The following is an 18,660-nucleotide window of genomic DNA, read 5'->3' as shown; positions in this document are numbered from 1 at the left end:
AGACACTGAAGTGGCGCGGCCTGGAGGAGTTCATCGAGCGTCTCGCGCGGTCCATGTTCGACCGCGCGGACAACGGCGAGCACGAGCACCTCAAGAACATCGCGCCACACCACCCCACCAGACCACCGGAACGGTGGGCCCGGGACTTGCCCCGAGCTCTGCTACACCAGTAGCAGAGGCAAGCCAAGTCCCAAACTCTCTCTTCGGATGCACCACGCCACACACGCCAGCCTAAGCTGCCGGTCGCCTTCCCTGCGTCCCTGACGCCCGGCCCCGCTCAAACGGTATCACCGGGCTAGGGGTCGCGGGGTTGGATAAACGATCGGTAGGCGAGAAAGCTGGCCTACACCAGCGGCACTGACGTCCTCAAAATGACGTCGACTGACCTCCCCACGCGGTGGGGAGCGACCCGCCACAGCCGTCGCAGCCGAAAGGCGGGCACGGCCACGCATACCCCCCTTAAAAGGGGTATCGCATGATATCCATCCAAAATATCATATTTCCAGTTCGACTCTCGTACTGTAAGCATCTAACTATATCGCAATGCCACCCAAGACTAGCGGTAAGGCCGCCAAGAAATCCGGCAAGGCCCAGAAGAACATCTCCAAGTCGGACTCTAAGAAAAAGAAGAAGCATAAGCGCAAGGAAAGCTACGCCATCTACATCTACAAGGTGCTCAAGCAGGTCCACCCCGACACCGGTATCTCCAGCAAGGCCATGTCGATCATGAACTCGTTCGTGAACGACATCTTCGAGCGCATCGCCGCCGAGGCCTCCCGCCTCGCTCACTACAACAAGAGGTCCACTATCACCAGCAGGGAGGTGCAGACCTCCGTGAGGCTCTTGCTGCCCGGTGAGCTCGCCAAGCACGCCGTCAGTGAAGGCACCAAGGCCGTCACCAAGTACACCAGCTCCAAGTAAGCGTACGTCGTTCCTCGTATGCGGTCTGTCTTCTCAATACACTTTTAGTGTAATGGGTTTAGGTAGTTCGTATTGCGACGACACGACACGCTTCGAGAGTGTGGTTTGTGCAACAACCAAAAAGGCCCTTTTCAGGGCCACAAATACGTTCTGAATATGATATAAGAAGTTTCTAACCGCGCATACTGTGTCAATCTGTCGATAAATATCAATAAAAAATATTATTTATTTACACATTACCAACACTTAATAATATAGGTTAAATAGGGTTAGGGACGTGTACATATGGCCCTTTATAAACTTTTGACATAGCACGAAATGTGCTATTTTACGCACTAGTGCCGGAAAATAGGACCATATGTACTGTAAAATAAGTAAGTTAGGTTCGCTAGAGTTAGGTTTCTCTAGGAGTTAGGTCAGGTTATGTTAGGTTCGCTAGAGTTAGGTTAGGTTAAGTTAGGTTCGCTAGAGTTAGGTTTCTTTAGGAGTTAGGTCAGGTTAAGTTAGGTTAGGTTACCAGATGCCAGGAATTTCCAAAACAAATCAAACTTGAACAATATATCGAGTATACTTACATAAATATCGCCTAACTTAACCTAACCTCGTAAGTTAGGTTTGCTGACCTGACTCGGTCAAATATTGTTATTTACAATCCTAACCTAACCTAGCTCCGCGGAACCTAACTAACTGTCCTAACTCATACATAATACCTAAAAAAAAAAAAAAAAAAAAGCAAATTTATTAATAATATTTCAATAATATTAATGTTATTGTAATTAGAAATCGTACCATTGGTGAGAAAGGAAAAGAGGGGCGAGGGGGACCGTGTATGTGAATTTTATAACCCTCTCGCTCACACGGACACTAACTCCGTCCCTTTCCGACGAGCACATAAAAAGCGCCTCTCGGCGTTGCGAAGTTTATTACCTCTCGTGACTCGTTGACGTAACGTAGTACCGTGTGTCGTAGTAATTTTTATTTTTCGCAATGGCCCGTACCAAGCAGACCGCTCGTAAATCCACCGGTGGTAAAGCGCCCCGTAAACAGCTCGCCACCAAGGCGGCCCGCAAGAGCGCGCCGGCCACCGGGGGCGTCAAGAAGCCCCATCGTTACAGGCCCGGCACCGTCGCCCTCCGTGAGATCCGTCGCTACCAGAAGAGCACTGAGCTTCTGATCCGCAAGCTGCCCTTCCAGCGTCTGGTGCGTGAGATCGCTCAGGATTTCAAGACCGACCTGCGCTTCCAGAGCTCTGCCGTTATGGCTCTCCAGGAGGCCAGCGAGGCTTACCTCGTCGGTCTCTTTGAGGACACCAACCTGTGCGCCATCCACGCCAAGCGTGTGACCATCATGCCCAAGGACATCCAGCTGGCTCGCAGGATCCGCGGTGAACGTGCTTAAAACCACCCGCCACGCTAAAATCGGCACGGAGCTAAATCACCGAACGCAGTCTGCGCCAACGCATTCGGTTACATTATATCTATTATTTTGTACCACGCGTTTTGCGTCTGGACATGCGAACGTGAAGCTTCTGTCATATATCAAAAGGCCCTTTTCAGGGCCACACATGATTCGAAAATTATATAATATGTTTCTTTGAACAAACACTTGCGTAGATAAATCGATCGATCAATATTATTAGTCATTAGTAAATATATACATCAATTCATACATAAGATGTACGGTAATATAGTAAGTAGTATATGAAATTTAACCGCGATATACTCTATTATGTAGTATAATGGAAAGAAGGAAAGTGAATTAAACTCGTGATATTACGCGCCAACTAAAAGTTAAGTTAAGACAAAATAATATAGATTTCTCGAAATTTTATCGACATAATTATTACCACTGACTGAATGCTAGAGGATAATATTAGAGATTAGAGGGGAATGAAATAGAAATAGAGAGTGCTACATATATGTAGTTAGTTATACATACGGCCTCTCTTCCATGAGCCGGTCGCCGTTATTATAGTTAGTAATTATATGTGAGTAACTACATATTTATATCCCCAAAATGAATTTAAATAACCATATCATATGAAATTATTTATCAATATTATATTATATTTCATGAATGAAAAATAAATCAAATATTAATGCTCCGATATCTCTAACCCCGTCCCCCGTCTCCCCGCAATAGGGTAAAGCGTATAAATATCGCACAGACGTCGATAGCCAGTTATTGGAGAGCCCCTGGTACCTCACTCGGACGCACCCCCAAAGCCAGCACCAGCTCATCCTGCAAGGACTTCGCAGAAATCTTCGCCGGATCGCACCCGGCCTCGCCGGAGGGGAACGCCAGCTGCCCACTGCACCCGCTACTGGTCGCCCTAGACAGTGGAAACTACTCCAGGCGCCGCTAAAACGGCCTAACCTGGAAAAGGGACCCCTGTCTGGGACTACGGCCGGCAGTAATGCGTCGCGCAGGCACCGCCCACTAAGACCGACTGAGCCCGAGCGTCATGGACGAGAAGCCGAAGCACCCCCCCCGACCCTCCGGGGCGGGTGGGTAGTCGTCAACATGGTTTTCTAAAACCACCCGCAGCCCCACCGCTGAAACTCACGGCCCCCCCCGACCCCTCGGTTAGGGTGGGTAGTTCCAAACGTGAGTTTCACGAAGTACCCACACGAAACCCGCCGTCAGACACCAACCCCCCCGCCACCGCGGGGCATGTGGGTAGTCAGGAAAGCGGGTTTCCACAACTACCCGCACCAACACCACCGATGCCAGAGCCCACACCAGCCGCCGAAATCGACGAAGAACTCGCCGAATTCACGGATGCCCTCACAACGGACCGTGACGGCTCACCACAGCCGTGGCAGTCAGAAGATGCAGCCCCTGGACGCACCTTCTCACCGATCCCGCAGGAAGAGCTAGACCGACTTTCTCCTCGCGAGCTACTGGATCATGACCGTATCCTGGTAGCCCGCCTGGGGCAAGTCGGTTACATGTCTCCCGCGATGGAGACATGGACCGCGGCCTGCATCAGGCTGCGGGAGCACGCCCTGGGAGAGGAGGTAGAGCTGTCCCCAGATGACGTCGCCCTCCTGCGCTTCCTCGGGGAGCACCCGGCTTTACTCCAACTATCGGCGGTCAAGAGGAAGCCGGAGTGCAGCCCCCCCACCAGGCAGGACACGAAGAGGATCTGCCATAATATCTCGCCGCCCACGGACCCGAGACTTCGGCCCAGACCCGAAGCCCCACCGCAACCTGAGCGACCCCCAACCGAGGCCCCAGCCACCAGCGACTCAGCCCCCTTCATGGCCCCCACACCGGGACCCTCAACAGCAGCCCCCCGAGCCCCCGCGCAACGACCCGCGGCCCCCGGTACCAGCTACGCAACCGCCACCGCCCTCCCCTCGGGCGCAGCAGCAGCGAGCTCCAAAACCAACGGCAGCAAGGCTGCAAAAAAAAATGAGACTCTTAAAAAAAACAGCAACCAAAAAAATAATAACAACACTACTATAAAGAGCGATAGTAGTACGCAGCCTTGCAGCGACGATGACGAGGGTAGAAAAAAAAATAAAAAACCCAAATACCCCGCCATCGTCGCAGACATTCTACCAAATTGGCCGAAGGTTTTGGAGGATATCGCCGAGGAGCTCGGAGAGTCGCCTTTCACCACGCCGAAGGGAGAGGGCGTGCTCTTTGAGCCCCGTACCGAGGAGGAATACCGCCTCGTGATACGTCACCTGACCAAGCTGGAGGACACGGCAGTAGCAGCCATTGAAGAAGCCAAAAAAAAAGGGGAGGCCACAGACGTCACCAAGCCACTTTTCAACATTTACGGGCTGGATGACGAGAAGCGGATGAAAGTGGCCGTCAGGGGCCTCCCAGAGAAGACTCCAATTCTGGATTTGATGAACGCCCTGGAGAAGCAAGGACACCCCGTAGAATATGCGAAGCAAATCAACGCGAGAGCGGGACGCCCGGGCTGCATATACTTCGTGCAGCTCGCGGGGCCCGCTCGGGACCACGCGGGCATCTATGGGGTGACGGAGCTTCTCCACATGAAGAAAATAAGAGTGGAGGCGTGGCGAGGGAAGAAGGGGCCCCCGCAATGCCACCGATGCCAGGGCTTCGGCCACTCCTCACACGGCTGTCATCGGGAGCTTGCCTGCGTACGCTGCGCCGAACCGCACTGGGCCAGCCAGTGTACGAGACCCCGCGACCAGCAGGCCACCTGCAAAAACTGCAGGGGGCCCCATCCAGGCAATCACAGGAACTGCCCCTCCTACAAAAAAGCATACCGCCTGTGGAAGGCCGGGAGATCTGCCCTCTCGGCTCCGTCACGCCCGGGCCCCACAACCAACGCTACGGTCCCCAAGCCCACGGTGGAAGAGTCGGCGCCAGCTACACTGATGGCGTCGGCGAACCCCCCCACCCAAAGGGGGATGAACAGACCGCAGCTGGCGAAGGAGCCCGGACCCCAGACGGAAAAAAAGAAGTCAAAGAAGAAGAAGAAGAAGGCTGCCCCCACTCTAGCAGTGCCAGCCCAATCCTCCACCTCCACTGCTCCACCACCGCCAAGAGATCCAGCACCAGACACCGACATCTCGCCCACCGCCACTCACGACCTCGCCGCCATCGTGGCGCAGCTCGCGACTGTGGCCCAGGCGCTCACAGCTGCCCTCAACACGCGGACTAAAATTCAATAGTCTGCGTGTTGTCTACTGGAACGCGCAGGGGCTACGGTCGAAGATCGGACTCCTGCGCAACTTTGTCGCAGTGCAGAACGTGGACGTGATGCTGGTGTCCGAAACGCTCCTGCGCGCCGAAACCGCACTCAAGATCCCCGGCTACGTCATATACAGGAAGGAGGAGCTTCGGCAGGATGGCGCAGCTTACCGGGGCCTCGCAGTCCTAGTCCGGAGGTCCATCGTCCACCAGCCGGTGGAATACCAGCCCCTCGACTCCCTCTATGCTCTGGGAGTCGACATCAGAGTCTCGGGCCACGACCTCCGGCTCTACGCTATCTACAGGCCGGGAGGAGCACCCGGCACACTGCAAAGAGACCTGCTGAAGCTTCTCAGTCCCCCCCTGCCGATCATCATGGCCGGGGACTGGAACGCGAAGCACCAGGCGTGGCACGCATCGAGGCAGAGCGCAGCGGGCCGCGTGATATACCAAGCCGCCGTGGACCACGACTTCGGGGTGTCCGGACCCGAAGAGCCGACGCACTACGACGTCGTGCACGGGCCAGACACGATCGACTTCGCGGTACACAAGAACATCAACGCAGCCATCGGCCAGGAGACCCTACCCGACTTACCATCGGATCACCGCCCAGTACTCCTGACCTTAGAAGACCTACCCGTGAGAGCCATCACAAACAGACCCAGACGCCGTATCTGCTGGGAGACGTACGTCGGAGCCATGGAGGGGAAACCCCAGACCATGGCGGTCTCTTCAGCAGAGGAAGTGGAGAGTGCAGCCGCTGCCATCACCTCTGACATTCAGGACGCGCTGAACACAGCAGCGCACACCATCCGGAGTGACGGGAGACGCCCTCTCCTGCCACAAAGGATCCTGGATCTCATCAAGCGCAAGCACGTCCTGAGGAGGAGATGGCAAACAACACGATGCCCTACCCTTCGAGCGGAGCTCAACGCGCTCGTGAAGAAGGTGCAAAAGGAGCTCAGCAACCACGCAGCTATGAGTTGGGAGAGTCACATCGCGTCCATAGACGGTGATGTTCCCTCCATCCACCGTCTATGCCGTCAACTCGGCACGACGCGAGACTCGACTCGCCCACTCAAGGACGCCAACGGACTGCCCAGATACAAGGCGGAGGACAGGGCGGAGATCTTCGCCGAGTGTCTGAGCAGACAATTCCAGCCCAACCCAGTCCAGGACCAATCACACCACCGCGAAGTCTCCGAACACTTGGAGAGGTTCTTCGAGCAGCCACTGGGACAAGAAGACGACCCGGTCTTCTTCACGCCCGGCCAAGTGCAGCGAACTCTCCGTCGCTGCAAACACAAGAAAGCCCCGGGCCCCGACCAGATCCCGAACGCGGCACTAAGTCACCTGCCACTGCGTTCCGTCGTGGCGGTGACGCGCCTGTTCAATGGGATCATGCGCTCGGGGCACTACCCGACCCCGTGGAAACTTGGTCGGGTGATAATGCTGCCGAAACCTGGAAAGGACAGAGGAAGACCGGAGAACTACCGACCAATAACCCTGCTCAGCACCCTCTCCAAGGTGTTCGAGCGGCTCCTGCTGGGCAAGCTCCAGCCCTTCATCGAGCCAAGGCCAGAGCAGTTCGGCTTCCGTGACGGCCACTCAACGACCCTGCAGCTCACCAGAGTACTACACTTCATGACGGCGGCCATGAACAGGAAGGAGTACACAGCAACCGTTTGCCTCGATATGGAGAAGGCCTTCGACAGAGTGTGGCACGAGGGACTCATCTACAAACTGTCGAAGACCGAAGCACCCAGACGGATAGTCAAGGTGGTGGCCTCCTTCTTGACTGACCGCCGCTTCAGAGTAGCAGTGGAGAACGCCGTCTCGGAAGAACACCCGATCCACGCGGGCGTCCCCCAGGGCAGCGTCCTCTCGCCGGCCTGTTACGCCCTCTACACGGACGACCTCCCGGTCGTTGGAGACGTCAAGCTGGGCCTCTATGCGGACGACGCGGCACTCTTCGCCGCGTCCATCAATCTCAAGCACGCTGCCAAGAAACTCCAGAGGTCCCTTGACGCACTCCCCGACTGGCTCTCCAGGTGGAGGTTGTCAGTGAACGTTGGCAAAACGCAGGCGCTGATCTCCAGCCACACAAACCAGCTCCCACCGCCGCTTCGCCTGCACGGCGAACAGATTGAATGGTTACCACAGGTCAAGTACCTGGGCGTAACACTCGACCGGCGGCTAACCATGAAGCCCCACGTGGACGACGTGATCCGGCGCGTGAAATGCGCACGAGTCCAGCTCCGTCCAGTGCTCTGCAGCAGCCTCCCCCGTCGCACGAAGCTGGGGGTATACAAGACCTACATACGGTCCCGCCTGACGTACGCAGCTCCCGCATGGTACGCCCTGGTGGCTGAAACACAGAAAAAAAGACTGCGTGCGCAGGAGAATGCGGCGCTGCGCACCATAGTAAATGCCCCCCGCTACGTGCGAAACGTAGATATTCAGCGAGGCCTGAAATGGCAGAGCCTGGACGCCTTCGTGAGCCACCTATCGAAAAGAATGTTCGAGCGCGCCGACCACTCCAGACACCAGCACCTACAGGGCATTGCGCCGCTGCACACACGCCCGCCGGATAGCCGCCGATCACGCCAGCTCCCTAGAGCACTGGCGAGAGATGAAGAAACGCCGGACAGTAGCTAAGGATCCCGCAGTCCAAGAAGCTACAGGAAGGCCACATAGAAAGGAAAAAAAAAGCCATGACAGGCCAAATGGCTAGTTACGGCCACGAAGCCCCCGCCCTTATAACAAGGGCACTGAATAGACCCGCCCGTAGTCACGGGCGGCGATTTGAAATCGCCAAAAATCCCCTAGAGGGATGGAAAGGCATCTCATACCTCCCTTCGGGAGGCATGAAAGAAGTGTCGACTAGCCAGTTATTCCACTCGTGTCGACGCGCGCCGCAAGTCGTGTGTCGTTGTCCGTGTATTCCGTTCGAGAAGTCTCATATCTACTACAGGTCGCAATGACCGGTCGCGGTAAGGGAGGTAAAGGTCTGGGGAAAGGAGGAGCCAAGCGCCACAGGAAGGTGCTCCGTGATAACATCCAGGGTATCACCAAGCCCGCCATCCGTCGTCTCGCCCGCAGAGGTGGCGTCAAGCGTATCTCCGGTCTGATCTACGAGGAGACCCGCGGTGTTCTGAAGGTGTTCCTCGAGAACGTGATCCGTGACGCGGTCACCTACACCGAGCACGCCAAGAGGAAGACCGTCACCGCCATGGACGTCGTCTACGCTCTGAAGCGTCAGGGCCGCACCCTCTACGGTTTCGGTGGTTAAGCGCTCCGCTTGCACTTGGTCCGCCGCGCGCGACATCGTGTAATATGTACTGACGCATGTATTACCGTATCGCGCGCGCGCGCGCGCCCCGGCGCCCGCGTCCTCAGACGCAAATACAAAAAGGCCCTTTTCAGGGCCGCAAATAATTCTAACTATATGCACCGCAAATACAAAGTTTCAGCAACGACACATACGGACAAACAATCGATCGATCGATCTATCTATCTAATAATATGTATAATAACTTACTTACCCCGCACCGCAAGTCCAATTTTCTAACTTGTAACAGCAGCCAGCCACCTCGTTCGCCGCCTGCTTTGACGGTGGTTTGACGCCAGCCAGCCCAGCTCTCTAAAACAAACAAAACAACAATTATATGTAGTTACTTAATTTAAAAATATGTATAGTTATTTTTACAAGCAAAGGGCAAAGTTATTGTTTAACCTCATGTGTGTGTGCGCTAATAATATTGATACTAGAGCAAGCTAATAAATATATTTTTAAATCTTTAGATTCCGATCTAGTACTTACGTCACAATTATTAATGTGCACCAAGCATATTTTAATTATTATTAGTAAGTAGACCTTGCCTGCCCACTATACCTATGTATGTAATGTACTCGTATATAAAATAGGCATAACTAAGTATATAGAGATTCGATTGAACGTCTCCAGCTAGAGCTTTACACGCGTGTCTATTTACCACCCACCTCCCAGTAGGTACAGCATGCATAAATTCAGATATTTCTCCCTCTCTTCAAGAATCATCCATCCAACCATCATCATCATCATCTTCTTCTTCTTCCTTTTATTTTTCCCGACTTCCCGACTAGCATCGCCCTAACCCAAATCTAAATAATTAATTAAGTAATAAAGTATTCACCTATTACTCGCGTTTTCCAAATCCAAACATGTATTTCTCACACACGCACACTCGCTAACTTTTTAGTTAGTTTTACTAATAACACCATATATATATTTTAAAAACAAACAATCGCATTATCACCTGACACCTGTGAGGCTGTGACCTACTACTAGGTACTGATAACGACGACGACCAGGATGAACTGCCCAATTAGGTAAAGGATTCGCAAATAGTGCACAAAACAGACAGGGACACCCAACATCCCCTCACCCACTCACCTCAATTTTACCACATCAAAAATATTAATATAACTTATATAAAAATGGTTAACTACATATAGTAACTCAGAAGCCTAAGACTTCTCGTGTCCCTATGATGAATATAATTAAGTACATATATCAACCTAATATATCAACCTAAACAGATTCTTATGTCCAACGATAAACACACTAATTGCAATAATTTAATTTTAAGTATATCGTTTGTTTTAATATTAGGCGTAATATTCAGATAAATTTTTACTTTACTACTAAAACCAAAACTAAATAAAATACGACCTACCTACACGAGATTCTACCTACCTACCATGCCCGCACGTTCAGAGTGTGAGTTCGCGCTGCTGTATGATCCTCGTAGAAGAGAGTTTTTAAAAACCATCAGAATTATAATAATATTCATGAATATGGTGATATCGTAATGTATAATAGAACATAATTATATAAACGTAACATAAAATACATATCCCGTTTTACATCGGTACCAGCAGAGAGCAAACCGCTGAACGTAGGCAATCCAAGGCGCGGTACGGCTGTTTTACGACAGTGAAGACAACAAGTCAAAATAACATTATAACTATAATTTTCTACTTTTGTTATTGTGTCACATCTATCTATGGTATCTTCGCTTTTAACTGGAAGACACATAATATTGTTAAATGTAATTCTAATTAAGAAAAATCACTTTTTAAACAGACCCGAGGTGTCCGCAACCTATAATACCAAAAGTAAAGTTCCCTCATTCGTTTAACGGCGTTCCAAAACTTAAAACTTCTATTAAAATAGATATATCAATTCATAAAGAATATACATGTGCAATTTTATTATAATCATTATAATATAATTCACTATAAATTTAGTTTAATCATAAACGAGTAAGTGAAAAGTTGGAAGTGTTATTACGAGAAAACGTCCCGCGACATAAGGGTCTGCGTTACGGTTAAGCCGGAGTGGATATATAAAAAGTGGCGCCCCCATGCGACTCGTGTTTAGTACTCGCCAGCGCAGCGCTCCGCTTACACGCGTCCGCTGTTCTCTTTGCGCAGTTCGTGCGATTTACTAATTTGTTAAACTACATATATTACTTGGTTATTTAAATATGGCCGATACCGCAGTTGCTGCCGACGCTCCCGCCCCGGCGACGCCCGCGAAGAAGCCTAAGGCGTCCGCCTCCGCAGGCGCTAAGAAGCCTAAGGCGAAGCCCACCCACCCTAAGACGTCCGAGATGGTTAACAGCGCCATCAAGGAGCTGAAGGAGAGAAGCGGTTCGTCCCTGCAGGCTATCAAGAAATACATCGCCGCCCAGTACAAGGTCGACGCCGAGAAGCTGGCCCCTTTCATTAGAAAATATCTGAAGAGCGCAGTCGAATCCGGCGCACTCATACAGACCAAAGGCAAGGGCGCGTCCGGCTCGTTCAAACTGGAATCGAAGACTTCATCCGCCGGCAAGAAACCCGCCGCGGCCAAGAAATCTAGCGCTAAATCATCAGCCGCCGCTAAGAAGCCCGCCGCAGCTAAACCGGCTAAGGCGAAGAAGGCCGCCGCGTCCCCGGCCAAGCCTAAGGCCGCCACGAAGGACAAGAAGGCCGCCGCCGCCAAAAAGAAGCCCGCAGCGAAGAAACCTTCCACCCCCGCCAAGGGCAAGAGCGCCGCCGCGCCTAAGGCCAAGAAGACCGCGAAGCCGCCGACCAAGAAGCCTAAAGCTCCCAAGCCAAAGAAGGCTGCTGCCGCTCCCAAAGCGAAGCCCGCCGCTAAGAAGGCTGCCTCGAAGAAGTAAGAAGACTGCGCCATATTGTCGTCGTCGTCCTTACATCGGTCGCGGTAGTTGTCGTGATGGTAGAGGAGATGTCGATTGTCGTTGCTATAAATATTATACGACGACGTGTCTCGCCTCTTCTCGACTCACGTCATACGCCTGTGCGCGTTATACGCACATCAAAAAGCCCTTTTCAGGGCTAACAAATGTATTCAAAGGTTCATATCACCTCTGTTTCATTGCAATGAGCACATACACGAGTCGATCGATCGATTTATCAATGAGAGAATCGAAAGTGTTTTTATATATATAACATACCAAAAGGTGTTCGGATCGGAGTAAAAAGTCGAATATCAAGGCACAAAAGTCATCAATACGATGATGATGATTATCACACTGATAGAGATTATATTAGGTTTTCATTAATCATGAATTTACACCAACTTTTTATTGGAACGTAAATAAATAAATAAACATGATATGACGCAAGTCTTACATTTCAAACAATATTTAGTAAGTTATCTACATACTTAGTATACGTACGTATGGCCTATAGATATAGGCCAAATTATATAAATTAATGTGGAGTTATATGAACTTACTTATAGAATATTTTGTTATTAATTTATTTATTCATTCGCACTCTTGCATGCGGGGCGTCGATTGGTCGATCGGTCTCGTGTTATGTCGGCTCGTTATATCCCCACTATCAGCGCGCTCCGTGAGACTATATAGCTTAACGCGCGGCTTGCTAAAAAAATATTCTTGTCCGACACTCACGAGCAATACGTGCTCTCGTCCGTTGTGTGTAAACTGAAAACTTAAATCTCTCATCAAACATGTCTGGACGCGGTAAAGGTGGCAAGGTTAAGGGAAAGGCAAAGTCACGTTCTAACCGTGCCGGACTCCAGTTCCCCGTCGGCCGTATCCACAGGCTTTTACGCAAGGGCAACTACGCCGAGCGCGTCGGTGCCGGTGCCCCGGTGTACTTAGCCGCCGTCATGGAGTACCTGGCCGCTGAGGTTCTCGAGTTGGCAGGCAACGCCGCTCGCGACAACAAGAAGACCAGGATCATCCCTAGGCATCTCCAGCTGGCGATCCGCAACGACGAGGAGTTGAACAAGCTCCTCTCCGGTGTGACCATCGCCCAGGGTGGTGTGCTGCCTAACATTCAGGCCGTACTCCTGCCCAAGAAGACCGAGAAGAAGGCTTAAGTGTCCTCACTTCTCATCAGGCTACATCTCTAGCGGTAACACACGGCGACTGGTGAATGTGTGCATTTGTCTCGTGCGTACATTTATCGCACGCACGGGGCCTCTGTTACATTCCCGCCCGAGTGACCGTTACAAAAGGCCCTTTTCAGGGCCACAATATAATTCTGTGTAAAAGTTATAAGTTTCATGGCATAACGCATACGTATATGATGTCATTAGATCGATGAATAATAATAATAAAAAAAAAAAAAAAATAATTATGATACTACACATTTATGAATGAATTATAATTACGGTAAGAGTAGGTACTGAACTATAATGTGATTATCGTTCCTATAGTGAAAAACACATACATCACATAATTAAATATATTATAAATTAGACACTCGGATACACTCACTCACTTATTTGTTTATGGATGGCTCGGACGGATCAAAGACTTACTTACTTACTTACTTACTTACTTACTTAATTACTCAGCTACAACAGTGTGTCTCTGTAACAAAAGAATGATAAATAAATAAATAATTATAATATACCAAATTTTTGGCCGCCTACAGTTATAAAAATTGATGACAGATGGTTATGGTTCAAATATATTTTGGTTAACTCATTATTATTATTACATAGCATAGCACATCAGGCGGGTAATGTTTATTTATTATTGATAATATAATAATGAATATTTAAATACATAATATCAACACGCCCTCGCACTCCCCACCATGCCTACAGACGATGTTAATGATGCACGAACGCTATTGGTCGAGATACCGCGGGCTCGACGCTCGATCTTTAATCCCCTATTTCCCGTACGCTACGCTAGCAAAGATCGGGCGACCGTAAAAAAATATCATATTTCCAGTTCGACTCTCGTACTGTAAGCATCTAACTATATCGCAATGCCACCCAAGACTAGCGGTAAGGCCGCCAAGAAATCCGGCAAGGCCCAGAAGAACATCTCCAAGTCGGACTCTAAGAAAAAGAAGAAGCATAAGCGCAAGGAAAGCTACGCCATCTACATCTACAAGGTGCTCAAGCAGGTCCACCCCGACACCGGTATCTCCAGCAAGGCCATGTCGATCATGAACTCGTTCGTGAACGACATCTTCGAGCGCATCGCCGCCGAGGCCTCCCGCCTCGCTCACTACAACAAGAGGTCCACTATCACCAGCAGGGAGGTGCAGACCTCCGTGAGGCTCTTGCTGCCCGGTGAGCTCGCCAAGCACGCCGTCAGTGAAGGCACCAAGGCCGTCACCAAGTACACCAGCTCCAAGTAAGCGTACGTCGTTCCTCGTATGCGGTCTGTCTTCTCAATACACTTTTAGTGTAATGGGTTTAGGTAGTTCGTATTGCGACGACACGACACGCTTCGAGAGTGTGGTTTGTGCAACAACCAAAAAGGCCCTTTTCAGGGCCACAAATACGTTCTGAATATGATATAAGAAGTTTCTAACCGCGCATACTGTGTCAATCTGTCGATAAATATCAATAAAAAATATTATTTATTTACACATTACCAACACTTAATAATATAGGTTAAATAGGGTTAGGGACGTGTACATATGGCCCTTTATAAACTTTTGACATAGCACGAAATGTGCTATTTTACGCACTAGTGCCGGAAAATAGGACCATATGTACTGTAAAATAAGTAAGTTAGGTTCGCTAGAGTTAGGTTTCTCTAGGAGTTAGGTCAGGTTATGTTAGGTTCGCTAGAGTTAGGTTAGGTTAAGTTAGGTTCGCTAGAGTTAGGTTTCTTTAGGAGTTAGGTCAGGTTAAGTTAGGTTAGGTTACCAGATGCCAGGAATTTCCAAAACAAATCAAACTTGAACAATATATCGAGTATACTTACATAAATATCGCCTAACTTAACCTAACCTCGTAAGTTAGGTTTGCTGACCTGACTCGGTCAAATATTGTTATTTACAATCCTAACCTAACCTAGCTCCGCGGAACCTAACTAACTGTCCTAACTCATACATAATACCTAAAAAAAAAAAAAAAAAAAAGCAAATTTATTAATAATATTTCAATAATATTAATGTTATTGTAATTAGAAATCGTACCATTGGTGAGAAAGGAAAAGAGGGGCGAGGGGGACCGTGTATGTGAATTTTATAACCCTCTCGCTCACACGGACACTAACTCCGTCCCTTTCCGACGAGCACATAAAAAGCGCCTCTCGGCGTTGCGAAGTTTATTACCTCTCGTGACTCGTTGACGTAACGTAGTACCGTGTGTCGTAGTAATTTTTATTTTTCGCAATGGCCCGTACCAAGCAGACCGCTCGTAAATCCACCGGTGGTAAAGCGCCCCGTAAACAGCTCGCCACCAAGGCGGCCCGCAAGAGCGCGCCGGCCACCGGGGGCGTCAAGAAGCCCCATCGTTACAGGCCCGGCACCGTCGCCCTCCGTGAGATCCGTCGCTACCAGAAGAGCACTGAGCTTCTGATCCGCAAGCTGCCCTTCCAGCGTCTGGTGCGTGAGATCGCTCAGGATTTCAAGACCGACCTGCGCTTCCAGAGCTCTGCCGTTATGGCTCTCCAGGAGGCCAGCGAGGCTTACCTCGTCGGTCTCTTTGAGGACACCAACCTGTGCGCCATCCACGCCAAGCGTGTGACCATCATGCCCAAGGACATCCAGCTGGCTCGCAGGATCCGCGGTGAACGTGCTTAAAACCACCCGCCACGCTAAAATCGGCACGGAGCTAAATCACCGAACGCAGTCTGCGCCAACGCATTCGGTTACATTATATCTATTATTTTGTACCACGCGTTTTGCGTCTGGACATGCGAACGTGAAGCTTCTGTCATATATCAAAAGGCCCTTTTCAGGGCCACACATGATTCGAAAATTATATAATATGTTTCTTTGAACAAACACTTGCGTAGATAAATCGATCGATCAATATTATTAGTCATTAGTAAATATATACATCAATTCATACATAAGATGTACGGTAATATAGTAAGTAGTATATGAAATTTAACCGCGATATACTCTATTATGTAGTATAATGGAAAGAAGGAAAGTGAATTAAACTCGTGATATTACGCGCCAACTAAAAGTTAAGTTAAGACAAAATAATATAGATTTCTCGAAATTTTATCGACATAATTATTACCACTGACTGAATGCTAGAGGATAATATTAGAGATTAGAGGGGAATGAAATAGAAATAGAGAGTGCTACATATATGTAGTTAGTTATACATACGGCCTCTCTTCCATGAGCCGGTCGCCGTTATTATAGTTAGTAATTATATGTGAGTAACTACATATTTATATCCCCAAAATGAATTTAAATAACCATATCATATGAAATTATTTATCAATATTATATTATATTTCATGAATGAAAAATAAATCAAATATTAATGCTCCGATATCTCTAACCCCGTCCCCCGTCTCCCCGCAATAGGGTAAAGCGTATAAATATCGCACAGACGTCGATAGCCAGTTATTCCACTCGTGTCGACGCGCGCCGCAAGTCGTGTGTCGTTGTCCGTGTATTCCGTTCGAGAAGTCTCATATCTACTACAGGTCGCAATGACCGGTCGCGGTAAGGGAGGTAAAGGTCTGGGGAAAGGAGGAGCCAAGCGCCACAGGAAGGTGCTCCGTGATAACATCCAGGGTATCACCAAGCCCGCCATCCGTCGTCTCGCCCGCAGAGGTGGCGTCAAGCGTATCTCCGGTCTGATCTACGAGGAGACCCGCGGTGTTCTGAAGGTGTTCCTCGAGAACGTGATCCGTGACGCGGTCACCTACACCGAGCACGCCAAGAGGAAGACCGTCACCGCCATGGACGTCGTCTACGCTCTGAAGCGTCAGGGCCGCACCCTCTACGGTTTCGGTGGTTAAGCGCTCCGCTTGCACTTGGTCCGCCGCGCGCGACATCGTGTAATATGTACTGACGCATGTATTACCGTATCGCGCGCGCGCGCGCGCCCCGGCGCCCGCGTCCTCAGACGCAAATACAAAAAGGCCCTTTTCAGGGCCGCAAATAATTCTAACTATATGCACCGCAAATACAAAGTTTCAGCAACGACACATACGGACAAACAATCGATCGATCGATCTATCTATCTAATAATATGTATAATAACTTACTTACCCCGCACCGCAAGTCCAATTTTCTAACTTGTAACAGCAGCCAGCCACCTCGTTCGCCGCCTGCTTTGACGGTGGTTTGACGCCAGCCAGCCCAGCTCTCTAAAACAAACAAAACAACAATTATATGTAGTTACTTAATTTAAAAATATGTATAGTTATTTTTACAAGCAAAGGGCAAAGTTATTGTTTAACCTCATGTGTGTGTGCGCTAATAATATTGATACTAGAGCAAGCTAATAAATATATTTTTAAATCTTTAGATTCCGATCTAGTACTTACGTCACAATTATTAATGTGCACCAAGCATATTTTAATTATTATTAGTAAGTAGACCTTGCCTGCCCACTATACCTATGTATGTAATGTACTCGTATATAAAATAGGCATAACTAAGTATATAGAGATTCGATTGAACGTCTCCAGCTAGAGCTTTACACGCGTGTCTATTTACCACCCACCTCCCAGTAGGTACAGCATGCATAAATTCAGATATTTCTCCCTCTCTTCAAGAATCATCCATCCAACCATCATCATCATCATCTTCTTCTTCTTCCTTTTATTTTTCCCGACTTCCCGACTAGCATCGCCCTAACCCAAATCTAAATAATTAATTAAGTAATAAAGTATTCACCTATTACTCGCGTTTTCCAAATCCAAACATGTATTTCTCACACACGCACACTCGCTAACTTTTTAGTTAGTTTTACTAATAACACCATATATATATTTTAAAAACAAACAATCGCATTATCACCTGACACCTGTGAGGCTGTGACCTACTACTAGGTACTGATAACGACGACGACCAGGATGAACTGCCCAATTAGGTAAAGGATTCGCAAATAGTGCACAAAACAGACAGGGACACCCAACATCCCCTCACCCACTCACCTCAATTTTACCACATCAAAAATATTAATATAACTTATATAAAAATGGTTAACTACATATAGTAACTCAGAAGCCTAAGACTTCTCGTGTCCCTATGATGAATATAATTAAGTACATATATCAACCTAATATATCAACCTAAACAGATTCTTATGTCCAACGATAAACACACTAATTGCAATAATTTAATTTTAAGTATATCGTTTGTTTTAATATTAGGCGTAATATTCAGATAAATTTTTACTTTACTACTAAAACCAAAACTAAATAAAATACGACCTACCTACACGAGATTCTACCTACCTACCATGCCCGCACGTTCAGAGTGTGAGTTCGCGCTGCTGTATGATCCTCGTAGAAGAGAGTTTTTAAAAACCATCAGAATTATAATAATATTCATGAATATGGTGATATCGTAATGTATAATAGAACATAATTATATAAACGTAACATAAAATACATATCCCGTTTTACATCGGTACCAGCAGAGAGCAAACCGCTGAACGTAGGCAATCCAAGGCGCGGTACGGCTGTTTTACGACAGTGAAGACAACAAGTCAAAATAACATTATAACTATAATTTTCTACTTTTGTTATTGTGTCACATCTATCTATGGTATCTTCGCTTTTAACTGGAAGACACATAATATTG

The 18,660-nt window shown here is 48.7% G+C and overlaps 2 protein-coding genes and 1 pseudogene across 2 annotated transcripts; all 3 read left to right on the top strand.

Annotated features, from left to right (window-relative positions):
• Nucleotides 1–543: 543 nt before the first annotated feature.
• Nucleotides 544–921, top strand: LOC134676631 (histone H2B). The gene has a single exon (XM_063535029.1). It carries the CDS (start codon nt 544–546, stop codon nt 919–921), a length of 378 nt encoding a protein of 125 aa, XP_063391099.1.
• Nucleotides 922–1,902: 981 nt separating this feature from the next.
• Nucleotides 1,903–2,319, top strand: LOC134676144 (histone H3). Its single transcript, XM_063534423.1, has one exon. The coding sequence runs from the start codon at nt 1,909–1,911 to the stop codon at nt 2,317–2,319; it is 411 nt and encodes a 136-aa protein (XP_063390493.1). The 5' UTR covers nt 1,903–1,908.
• Nucleotides 2,320–8,581: 6,262 nt separating this feature from the next.
• On the top strand, nt 8,582–16,865 carry LOC134676143 (uncharacterized; annotated as a pseudogene).
• Nucleotides 16,866–18,660: the final 1,795 nt, after the last annotated feature.

This window comes from Cydia fagiglandana, chromosome 24 (assembly GCF_963556715.1).
Source record: "Cydia fagiglandana chromosome 24, ilCydFagi1.1, whole genome shotgun sequence".
NCBI lineage: Eukaryota > Metazoa > Arthropoda > Insecta > Lepidoptera > Tortricidae > Cydia > Cydia fagiglandana.
Note: the sequence above shows the minus strand (reverse complement) of the source record. Positions and strands in the feature narration are given on the sequence as shown.